This window comes from Eretmochelys imbricata, chromosome 2 (genome assembly GCF_965152235.1).
Source record: "Eretmochelys imbricata isolate rEreImb1 chromosome 2, rEreImb1.hap1, whole genome shotgun sequence".
Classification (NCBI taxonomy): domain Eukaryota; kingdom Metazoa; phylum Chordata; order Testudines; family Cheloniidae; genus Eretmochelys; species Eretmochelys imbricata.
Window position 1 is genome coordinate 4,746,359 of NC_135573.1, and position 12,281 is coordinate 4,758,639.

Sequence of the window (12,281 nt, forward strand, 5' to 3'; positions counted from 1 at the left end):
CTCAGCCCACCAGGTCCTCAAATGAACAACTCTGTGGTTGCCCTTTCCCTCCTAGTCAGGTCAGCTGTAAGTTATTGTTGGTGAACTCAGGTCTGGATACAGGGCCAAGCCAGTACTGGAGGACAGGTTATTTTCACAATGGTGTATTTTTCCTCTTATGATCTGTAACCATTTTGGACAGGTAACATACTTTTTAAAGTGGTTGTTTTAATGGCTTATCTGTATATAATCAGTTGTAATAATGCAAATCCTCAGTACAAATGCTGAAATAAAAGTTGCATTACATTGAATTCATCCTTCTTTAACATGGAACAGGTACAGAGAAGGGCTACTAGGATGATCCGAGGAATGGAAAACCTGTCTTATGAAAGGAGACTCAAAGAGCTTGTCTTCTTTTGGTTAGGCGAAACAAGGCTGAGAGGAGATATGATTGCTATCTATAAATATATCAGAGGGATAAATACCATGGAGGAAGAAGAATTATTTCAGCTCAGTACCAATGTGGACACAAGAACAAATGGATATAAACTGGCCATCAGGAAGTTTAGACTTGAAATTAGACGAAGGTTTCTAACCATCAGAGGAGTGAAGTTCTGGAACAGCCTTCCAAGCAAAGCAGTGGGGGCAAAAGACATATCTGGCTTCAAGACTAAGCTCAATAAGTTTATGGAGGAGATGCTATGATGGGATCAATTAATTGCCAAAATTAAGCTATCTTCGACTATTAGCGGTAGATATGCCCAATGGCCTGTGATGGGATATTAGCTGGGGTGGGATCTGAGTTACTACAGAGAATTCTTTCCTGGATGTCTGGCTGGTGAGTCTTGCCCACATGCTCAGGGTTTAGCTGATCACCATATTTGGGGTCGGGAAAGAATTTTTCCCCAGGGCAGATTGGCAGAGGCCCTGGGCTTTTTTGTCTTCCTCTGCAGCATGGGGCACGGGTCACTTGCTGGAAGATTCTCTGCACCTTGAAGTCTTTAAACCATGATTTGAGGACTTCAGTAACTCAGGCATAAGTTAGGGGTTTGTTACAGGAGTTGGTGGGTGAGATTCTCCTGCGTTGTGCAGGAGGTCAGACTAGATGATCATAATGGTCCCTTCTGACCTTAAAGTCTATGATTCTATGATTGCTCTACAGTATTATGGTCACATGCAGCCATCAGGTTTGCAGCCTTAGGGCTTCTCTAGTTCATGCTTTGGAATATGAGATTTCTTTATGACTGTGTCTGCATGGTTTGCTCACATAGTTACTGCAGCTGCATGTGCAAATGACCAGCTGGATGTCTAATTATTCATTTCCATGCTAGGTTATTGTCTCTGTGTGTGTAATTGCAATAATTGAACAGATTATGCCTGTGCATTTTTGTATGCACATACGTAAAAATGTAGCCCTAATGATATGAAGCACAACTAGGAATGTGCTAAAGAAACAATCTCTTCATGCTGATGAACTGACTAACTATCATCCAGGATCTGATCTTCCGTTTTCATTGAGACAGTTCTGAATACCTAGATGCCTCAGATCTCCTTGATGCTTGTTGGTCTGGGTGCAGACCTGAGTACAGAGAAGATGGCACATTGGTCATGAGGTGTAGTTGCTTCGAAAGCAGACAATAGCAGGAATGGATGTGGCTGTTCTTGGGTGGCTCTGTTCCTTCCTAAATGACCGTTCCCAGAGAGTGGTGTTAGGCAATTTTGCCTTATCCTCACCTGAGGTCCCACAAGGCTCCATCCTGTCTCCCTTCCTGTTCAATGGATATATGGAGCCAGTTTGGGGGCTGGTGAGGAGGAATGATCTGCAGTGCCCAGATACGCAGATGAGGCCCATCGCTACAGCCTGGTCTCTTCCAACCCAGCCAGTGCTAGCAAATGCCTTGCTCAGAATCAGGGGGATGTTTTGGGGCATGGAGGTCAGTCTGGAAAAGATCCAAGTGATGCTGGGAGCTCAAGGGAGGAATTTTTCTAAGTGTCAATTTAAACGCTTCCCCACAAGTCCCCCAGTTGACACGTCCCTTGCAGGGCTGAAAACCCAGCACAATAAGAGCTCTGAGCTAGTGAATTAGAGCTAGAAAATAAAACTGGCTGTACACAGAAAGGCAGGCTGCCCAGTCTCATTTCATTGTCCTAGCTGGAGGCACTGCAAAACCTGGGAGTTTTAATAGTAAAGGGGGGTGTTTGTGATCTAAGGAGGGGAAATTGTTTGTTAGATATGATTGTCTTGGATCTTGCTAATCTGAAACGGCCACTGTATAAATCCATAGTGTGCCCACACCTTGAATACTGTGTCCAATTCTGATTGCTCCATCGCAGAAAGGAAATAGTGGAACTGGAAAAGGTTCAGAGAAGGGCAACAAAGATGATCAAGGGTATGGACCAGCTTCCATACCAGGAGAGACTAAAAAGATTTGGGCTGTTTAGCTTAGAAAAGAGACAGCTAAGGGGGATATGATGGAGGTCTATGAAATCATGAACGGTGTGGAGAAAGTAAATAGAGAAGTGTTGTTTACCCTTTCTCACAATGTAGAGTCCTGGAGTGACTCTTTGAGTGCTGTCCTTATGAGTATTCCACTCGTGGGGTACGTATGCACTCAAGTCAGGAGATTTAACAGCCAGTGTCCATTGGCCCACACATGTGCAGTAGATCGCCTCATGCTCTCGAGTCAGGGTATAAACAGCAGTGGGGGTTGACACCCCTTCAGTTCCTTCTGACTGAGTCAGAGCCTAGTGGCCTCTCTCTTTCATCTTTCAGAGACTCTTCAAATAAAGGTGGTAAATAGTTATTTGTTAGCTTAGTATCCTTATAGTTTTTAGTATAGTTTAGTGTTGTGTTTTTTTTTACTTCCCCAGAGTAGGGAATCTTTCCCCATGGTCTGGGACTATGGCCAGAGTCCTGGACTTCAAAAACTACATCTCCTGTCCCAGATCCTTTTCTGTCAAGTGAAGAACATTAACGGTGCCTCTGTTGTCTGGGTGAGACACGTTTCAGTGAAGTACAGCATGTATCGCTTCTCTCTACTGAGAACTCGTGAAGCCCATGAGCTTTGCTTTTGAAAATACTTAATAGAGAAGGCCATGAGGCCGCTCTCCAGTCCAGGCTAGGGAGACCTCTCTGTCTGGTCTCATCCCACAAGTAGTACCCCTCTGAGTGCATGCTTTGGACCAGAGGCTTCAGTGCAGAAGCCCAAAGACTCTTCCTCCAGGGCTTCCTTTGAGAGCATGAGGCACTCATGGGCTGAAGGACAGATCCCTCTAAGAGACCTGCTCCTTACCTGAGTCTATTGAAGGCAGGCGAGCCTGATGCTGAGAACCTAAGGAACAGGTCCTGCAAAAATAAAAAGTAAATTAAAAAAAAACAAAGCAACCCTAGGCTGGAGGGTGAGGGTAAAGTGCGCAGGAGGAAGGATTTGTTAGTTCTTTTCATAGAATCATAGAATCATAGAATATCAGGGTTGGAAGGGACCCCTGAAGGTCATCTAGTCCAACCCCCTGCTCGAAGCAGGACCAATTCCCAGTTAAATCATCCCAGCCAGGGCTTTGTCAAGCCTGACCTTAAAAACTTCCAAGGAAGGAGATTCCACCACCTCCCTAGGCAACGCATTCCAGTGTTTCACCACCCTCTTAGTGAAAAAGTTTTTCCTAATATCCAATCTAAACCTCCCCCACTGCAACTTGAGGCCATTACTCCTCGTTCTGTCATCTGCTACCATTGAGAACAGTCTAGAGCCATCCTCTTTGGAACCCCCTTTCAGGTAGTTGAAAGCAGCTATCAAATCCCCCCTCATTCTTCTCTTCTGCAGGCTAAACAATCCCAGCTCCCTCAGCCTCTCCTCATAAGTCATGTGTTCTAGACCCCTAATCGTTTTTGTTGCCCTTCGCTGGACTCTCTCCAATTTATCCACATCCTTCTTGTAGTGTGGGGCCCAAAACTGGACACAGTACTCCAGATGAGGCCTCACCAATGTCGAATAGAGGGGGACGATCACGTCCCTCGATCTGCTCGCTATGCCCCTACTTATACATCCCAAAATGCCATTGGCCTTCTTGGCAACAAGGGCACACTGCTGACTCATATCCAGCTTCTCGTCCACTGTCACCCCTAGGTCCTTTTCCGTAGAACTGCTGCCTAGCCATTCGGTCCCTAGTCTGTAGCGGTGCATTGGATTCTTCCGTCCTAAGTGCAGGACCCTGCACTTATCCTTATTGAACCTCATCAGATTTCTTTTGGCCCAATCCTCCAATTTGTCTAGGTCCTTCTGTATCCTATCCCTCCCCTCCAGCGTATCTACCACTCCTCCCAGTTTAGTATCGTCCGCAAATTTGCTGAGAGTGCAATCCACACCATCCTCCAGATCATTTATGAAGATATTGAACAAAACCGGCCCCAGGACCGACCCCTGGGGCACTCCACTTGACACCGGCTGCCAACTAGACATGGAGCCATTGATCACTACCCGTTGAGCCCGACAATCTAGCCAGCTTTCTACCCACCCTATAGTGCATTCATCCAGCCCATACTTCCTTAACTTGCTGACAAGAATACTGTGGGAGACCGTGTCAAAAGCTTTGCTAAAGTCAAGAAACAATACATCCACTGCTTTCCCTTCATCCACAGAACCAGTAATCTCATGATAAAAGGCGATTAGATTAGTCAGGCATGACCTTCCCTTGGTGAATCCATGCTGGCTGTTCCTGATCACTTTCCTCTCATGCAAGTACTTCAAGATTGATTCTTTGAGGACCTGCTCCATGATTTTTCCAGGGACTGAGGTGAGGCTGACTGGCCTGTAGTTCCCAGGATCCTCCTTCTTCCCTTTTTTAAAGATTGGCACTACATTAGCCTTTTTCCAGTCATCCGGGACTTCCCCGGTTCGCCACGAGTTTTCAAAGATAATGGCCAATGGCTCTGCAATCACAGCCGCCAATTCCTTCAGCACTCTCGGATGCAACTCGTCCAGCCCCATGGACTTGTGCACGTCCAGCTTTTCTAAATAGTCCCTAACCACCTCTATCTCCACAGAGGGCTGGCCATCTCTTCCCCATTTTGTGATGCCCAGCGTAGCAGTCTGGGAGCTGACCTTGTTAGTGAAAACAGAGGCAAAAAAAGCATTGAGTACATTAGCTTTTTCCACATCCTCTGTCACTAGGTTGCCTCCCTCATTCAGTAAGGGGCCCACACTTTCCTTGGCTTTCTTCTTGTTGCCAACATACCTGAAGAAACCCTTCTTGTTACTCTTGACATCTCTCGCTAGCTGCAGCTCCAGGTGCGATTTGGCCCTCCTGATTTCATTCCTACATGCCCGAGCAATATTTTTATACTCTTCCCTGGTCATATGTCCAAGCTTCCAATTCTTGTAAGCTTCTTTTTTATGTTTAAGATCCGCTAGGATTTCACCGTTAAGCCAAGCTGGTCGCCTGCCATATTTACTATTCTTTCGACTCATTGGGATGGTTTGTCCCTGTAACCTCAACAGGGATTCCTTGAAATAGAGCCAGCTCTCCTGGACTCCTTTCCCCTTCAAGTTAGTCCCCCAGGGGATCCTGGCCATCCCTTCCCTGAGGGAGTCGAAGTCTGCTTTCCTGAAGTGATTTCAGTTTTGGTGATTTGGAAATTTGGAAATTTTGGTGATTTCAGTACTGAAGCATAAATGCCATCACCCACCAGTCCCATCCACAGGTGCAGGTCTGGACTCAGTGACACCAACATGTCCACCCAAAGAACACGCCACGACTCGGGGTGTGCTGGTAACATTTGCGCCAACCATTGGAACACCCTCCTGTCCCCAACAGGACGCACGGATAGTTACATAGCACTGGAGGATATTTTCCTCCCCTGCCCGCAGTCTCCCCTCTTCTCTAGTCCAGCCTTCCTAAGGGACACTGCTACACTAGTAGATGATCCTACTTCGGCATCTCAGGGACCATCTCACTTACAACCATCAGACAGGATTGCTTCAGTACCAACAACTCTGCTGTTCCAACGGGAGCAATTTTCAGGTTCAGATGGATCTGACTAGTCGATCCCTCCTTCATACCCCCTGAAGAGAGCCAAGTCCAGACAGGCGATCCAGGACTCATGGTCATTACCCTCATGGACATGACCTCCCTGGGGACCAATGGTTCTCCATTCCATGGAGTCCTCCTCAAATGGTTGGCCCCTCTTTCTGGCCCTTTTGGGGGCCATGGGATCCCTATACCAGATGTCCAGGACCCACTCAGTAATCTTTACCACTCCTCTCCTATGCATCAACAACTGGTTCCGTCAGTGTATGAGGAGGAGGATGTCGAACCGGAACCGCAGGTACTGATGGTTCTGACAGGAATCTCCTCTTCCCCAGATGATGCTGTCTCTCCTTCCCTATCCCCACCAAACAACCGTAGACAGCATCAGGACTTATTACAGAGTTGCTGGTGGTCTCCAGATATCTCTGGAAGAAGTCCCAGACCCACAGCGCCGACTGCTGGACATTCTGCAGCCTCGGAGCCCAGGTAAGGTGGCTCTCCCAGTCAACGAGGCCCTATTGGAACAGTGAGCTTAGTGTGGTGCACCCCAGCATCCTGTGCCCCTACACCTACAAAGGCTGAGCGGCTCTGTGAAATGTCATTGCAGCAAAGGGGGCTGAATTTCTGTTCTCCCACTCTGCTCCCAACTCCTTGGTGGCACAGGCTGCTACGGAATGTAAGAGGTCTCAATACCTAAGGATCACCCCACCAGACAAGGGGTCCCAGAAACTGGACCTCTGGGAGAGAGAAGTTTTCTCCTCTGCGGGCTTGCAATTCCCCCTCGCCAATTACCAGGCCCTTCTCTCCAAATATGACTTTAATAACTACTGTAGGCTGACGGCCTGTTAAGACAAACTTTTTTCTCTGATGATGGAACCCACTTCCTCTCCCTCTTAAAGGAGGGCAAGCTAGTGATGAAAACAGCTCTTCAGGCTGCAGTTGATACAGCAGATACAGCATCCAGGAACTTGGCCACTGGTATTGTTATGAGAAGGATTAATGGTTGCAATCCTCAGGCTTCCCCAGAGAGGTACAGAACATTATTCCAGATCTTCCCTTTGACAAGTCCAACCTCTTTAACAAGAAGACTGATGACTCTCTCCACTCATTAAAGGACTCAGGGTCTGCCCTCTGCTCCCTGGGCCCCAAGGAGGATGCATAAGAGACAGACCTATAAACCAAGACCACCACCACCACCACCTCCTTCTCCTCATGCATCCTTCTACCAGCGTCCTGCTGAGCCTCCTCATAAGCAACAGAGGCTCAGAGGCCTCATGTTTTGGCCCCTCTACCACCACGACTGCAACCCATTTCCAGCCTGCTGCTAGGGGCCACTTTTGATGTTTTAGTTGAGTCCTGCTTACCCTCTCTGTGCCTATCACTCCAAGGTCATATGGCAGTGTGTACTTAGGTGAGAGCCTTTGCCAGCCTTCATCTGTGTTGCCTGCAGGCCTGGCTCAATTCAGTCTACTCACTCCACAAACACCACATCAATTCCAAGGTGACCATTCCCACCAGGATCATTGTCTCCTTGGCTTGGTGGTCCCCTGACAAGGTACAAGTGGGAGTTCCCTTCTCCACTCCACTCCCAGTGCCACCATGGTAACAGAGGTGTCCCTTCTGGGGTGGAGTGCCTACCTCAACAGTCATACTGCACAGGGCACGTGGACCACGTAGGAGGCAGGCTACATATCGACATCCTGGAGCTGCAGGCAATCCCCTTCGCATGCAAGGCCTTCCTCCCACTCCTTGTCTCCATTCACATCCAAGTGATGTCAGACAGTATCACTGCCGTGGTCTACACAAACAAACAGGGAGGAGCGAGATCTCCTTTGTCTGGAGGCAGCCGGGCTTTGAAACTGGTGCATTGGGCCCATCGCCACCATCCAGGCAGCATACAGCGTGGTTATTCACAGCTACTTAGCAGGTGACCTCAGCCGCCACTTCTCAGCGGACCATGAGTGGGAAATCCATGACTCCGTTTGACTGACATCTTCACGTGGTGGGGCACACCTCTGTGGGACCGCCTTGCATCGCAAACGAACAAAAACCTCCCACTATGCTCCAGGGACGCCATAGGCCACAACTCCCAAGGCAGCACTCTCCTACTCTCGTGGACAAGCGGTTTCGGATATGCCTTTCCTCCCATCCCCCGGCTCCCACAGGTGCTGAGAAAGACATGTCATGACCGGGCCTGTGTCATGCTTCAAGCTCCTTGTTGGCCCAGGTAGTTTGGGTTCCCAGAGCTTCTGTCAGTGTCAGCCCACCCTCCAGTCAGGATCCACCCCTTCCCAGATCTCCTCACAAAGGACAGGGGCAGGGGCAAACACCCCAGTCAGAGCTCTCGTGCCCTGGTGTTTGGTGGGCGTTGGAAGTAGATTGCTCTTGTTCTCCTCTGTCCAGGCTATACTTACCCAGAGTAGGAAAGAATTGACCAGAACCTGTTGTTCGGCTAAATGAAAATGCTTCTCCACCTGAATATAGCACAGTCAGCCTCAGTCAGTCCCTCAAGCATCCTGATTGTTTTAGATTACCTCCTGTCTCTAAACAAGTCTAGTCTCTCAATCAGCTTGTTATGAGTCCGCCTCATAGCCACTCGTGCCTTCCTCCCTCCAGTAGACAGGCACTGTCTTCACACATCCAACTATGCTCAGTTCATGAATGACCTCACCAAGGCCTTGCTGCCAGGTGTTAAACCCACACTACTATGGGATCTTCATCTTGTGCTGTGAAAACTTACTACGCCTCCGTTTGAACCCTTAGTCACATGTTCCACATCCCACCTATCCGTAAAGGTGGCACTTCTAGTGGCCATCACTTCAGCTAGGAGGGTCAGCAAACTGGGAGCCATCAGAGCAGCCCTTCCTTTCACAGTATTTCACAAGGACAAAAGTATCCCTTTGCCATCACCCTAAATTTCTACCCAAGGTTGTGTCCAGATTCCCCCTTAACCAGTGTATTTAGTTACTTGTCATTTTCCCCAATCCCCACGCTTCTCCCAAAGAGAAGGGACTTCACTCTCTCGACATCAGGAGTGCACCAGCCTTTTACCTGTAAAGAACCAAACCCATCAGAAGCTCTCCTTCGTTGCTGAAAGATCCCGTGGCCAAGCTGTTTTCTCTCAAAGAATTTGTATGTGATTTTCAGGCTGTATTATCGAGTGCTACAGGCTAGCTCACATCCTGCTTCCTGGTGGTATAACAGCCCACTCCACAAGAGCACAGGCCGCCAGGGTAGCCTGCCTGCACGAAATCCTGCTGCAGGACATATGCAGCACAGCCACCTGGGGCTCCATACACGTTTGCTAGACACTATGCACTGGTCCAGGTCTCTGCTACGGATGCAATGGTGGGAACTGCAATTGCAAGCATCTTTGCTTGTTTAAAATCTCCGGACTCGGCATGTGGCATGTATGTTTACCCCATGTGTGCAATACAGTTAGGAACCACACATCTCAAAGAACTTCCAGTTACGGTAAGTAACCTCCAGTCACCTGGTGAAATTAACAGGCACCAAAGCAGCAGATATAATACAAACAAGAGGAAATACTTTTTCACACAACACACAATTAACCTGTGGAACTCATTGCCAAGGGATGTTGTAATGGCCAAAAGTGTAACTGCGTTCCAAAAATAATTAGCTAAGCTCATAGCGGAGAAGTCCATCAATGGCTATTAGCCAAGATGGTCAGGGAGGTAACCCCATGCTCTGGGGTGACCCTAAAACTCGGACTGCCAGCGGGGAAAGACAGGAGTGGATCGCTCCAAATTACCCTGTTGTGTATTCTCCCCTTGAAGCTCTGGCATTGGCTACTGTCAGAGGGAGGATACTGGGCAAGATTGGTCTGACCCAGTGTGGCCGTTCTTATATGAAACACATGGACTGCATCTCTATTCCTGCAAACGCTGGAGATAGTTCACGTTGTCCATGGGGCTTAGCCAGGCTCCTTGCACCAGATTCTCTGCCTCCGGTGGCACAGAAAGCGCCACTACTCAGCACTCCCCACCTTATCCACTACCATCCCTGCTTGTAAAGCATATTTGGGGCAGCAGTGAGCCAAACCTCCCTCTCCACACCCCTAGAGGATTAATATCTGGAGTTCTGCTCCCGGAATGAGACTAGCCTCTCAGGAGCTGCAGAAAATCTGCCATGGAAATCAGTCAGCTCCAGGAAACCCAGTGTGCCTTCTCTTCTGGACAGCCTAGATTCGGCCTGAGACTTTCCACTTTTAGCATCTCAGCTCTAAATGGGGCCACAAACCCAGCTTTGTTCAACTTCCTGCTTGATTTTCTGATGGTATCAAGGTTCCCTACAGCAACATGTCTATCCAGGCCCTCATTTCAGACTGTATTCCTGATCTTTGATCTACCCACATTGCCTCAACCTCTCACTGCCCATCCCTTTGAACTATTCCCTGTATTTTCTCCTCCGTAAAGACGGGCTTCCAGGCCACAGTCTCCTTGGCCAGAAGTCTCTGAAATCGTTGCTCTTAGAAGGCTCAAGCCTTCCTGCATGGACAAGATGCGTATTCCCAAGGAATCCCTCAGCAGGTTAACTCTTCAGTACCTTCCAGTAAATCACTCTGCCTTCGTTTCCCCCAGAGCTTCAGCACCCAAATGAAAAGGGGTTGTATGAGCTAGATGTGAGAGGAACTGTTAAGATTCACCCTAGTAGAACTGTCCAGTAACTCATCTTCTTTATTTGTTTTCTTTCACTCCCAAATGGCTGCACTTGAAAGCACCTGAAATGTCAGTAGCAAGAAGGATCAAGTGCTGCATTTCTAAAGCCTCTGTAGCTACAGACACTGATTTCATTACACAGTGCTTCTCAACCGTTGCTATTCTGGAACCCTTTTTTCCGTTTTTTGAGGTCCCCCCCCCCCCACCTTGCCTCTGGACTACCTCTGAAACCCACCTTCCATCTAGCTTGGATTCCCCTCCCATTTAGCGGCGTAGAAAGGGGCAGGCGAGGCAGTTTTGACACCCTCCCCGCCCCCCGCAGTGAGGACCCTCCATAACAGATCAAAACCTTGCCAGCAGCCTTCTTTGGTGGGAAGGCGCTCCAGGCAACGGTCCCAAACTAGGTGAATTTTAAGGAGGGGGAACACTTACTCTTTCCTGCTGATTACTCCTTCCCTGGTCACTTTTCCTCGCTGCTTCCTGAATCCCAGATGTCCAGCTGAGAGGAGAGGTGATGATCCCAGGATGGAAAATTTGTCATTAATTTCCTTTCTGGGACTGACGTCTTCCCCAGCTCACCCAACCCAAGTTAACTTTTTTGGGTCCCTCTATAATAGCCTCTTCCTGGGGAAAGCCTGATGGCCAAGAGTTTACAATTAGGTACGGATAAAGTTAAAGATTTCAATGACTAGGCATTTGGAACCCAGTGGACAAGTCTGAGCTGCCCACCAGATTTGCAGGAAAAGAGGGACAGCGCTATGTCTTGGCCTGAAGAAAGGAAATCATCAGGTAACTCATGTTCCATTTTCTTTAGTGATCTGTTGGTGCCACCTGAAGGAAACAGCCTTTATTAATTAGCATTCCTTGCAGATAGATTGCAGAGCGAGTAGTGGCATTATGTTTGTTCACATCTCTGTATGTAGCTGCAGTGCCAGGATGTTTTTCACAGATTTGTGTAATTTTCTTTTCAGTGCAAGAAGAAACACACACTGGTGTGCCCAGACTTTTCCAAGACCGGCATCTGTCCGAAGGGCGCCCAGTGCAAACTCCAGCATCCCCAGAGAAAGCATCACCCCAGACAGCCCAGCACCGCAGGTGACTCCAGCCAGAGCAGGTCATCACCGAAGTGGAGGAGGCTGGGAGAGGAGGCAGTGAGGTAAGGGGAGTTAAAACACTCCTATTCTTTCTTTTGCATAAATCCCTTTCATCTGTGGTTCGTAGAGGAACAATCAGGGCTCCTCTTCATCTGCACATGGTGTGATGCATTTACCCTGTAGTTTCAGGAATCTGGCTGTATCCTGTTTCTTTGGGGGTTTTTTGGCTAAGCTAATTTCCTGAATGTCGTCAATTCAGATTTGCTCTGGTGCCTGAAATTCAAGCTGCGCCTTTTGAGTTCTGACCATCACAGCCCAAACGTCAGGACACCCCTAGCCATTTTGTCAAAGGTACCACAAGACTTCAGAGACTACCACTTGCTCTTTAACTCTGCAGGGCTGAGAGCAAAAAGCTTTGTTGGAGGTGCTGGGCTAGTGACTGTATGTCTAACAGGGCTGAAAGTGCTTTATACAAGGTGTGTAACAGATTGGGGCTGCTGCTATG

General features: G+C 48.4%; 1 protein-coding gene across 3 annotated transcripts in view; it reads left to right on the forward strand.

The window, feature by feature from the left end:
* Positions 1 to 12,281, forward strand: part of ZC3H3 (zinc finger CCCH-type containing 3) — a 356,038-nt gene that overhangs the window by 292,875 nt on the left and 50,882 nt on the right. For all 3 annotated transcript variants that reach the window (XR_013345065.1, XR_013345066.1, XM_077809716.1), the window contains exon 10: positions 11,654 to 11,838. Coding sequence is in view for 1 of the 3 variants with exons in the window: in XM_077809716.1 (XP_077665842.1) it covers positions 11,654 to 11,838 (185 nt within the window). In the remaining 2 variants the exon portion in view is untranslated. The remainder of the gene's footprint in view (positions 1 to 11,653; positions 11,839 to 12,281) is intronic.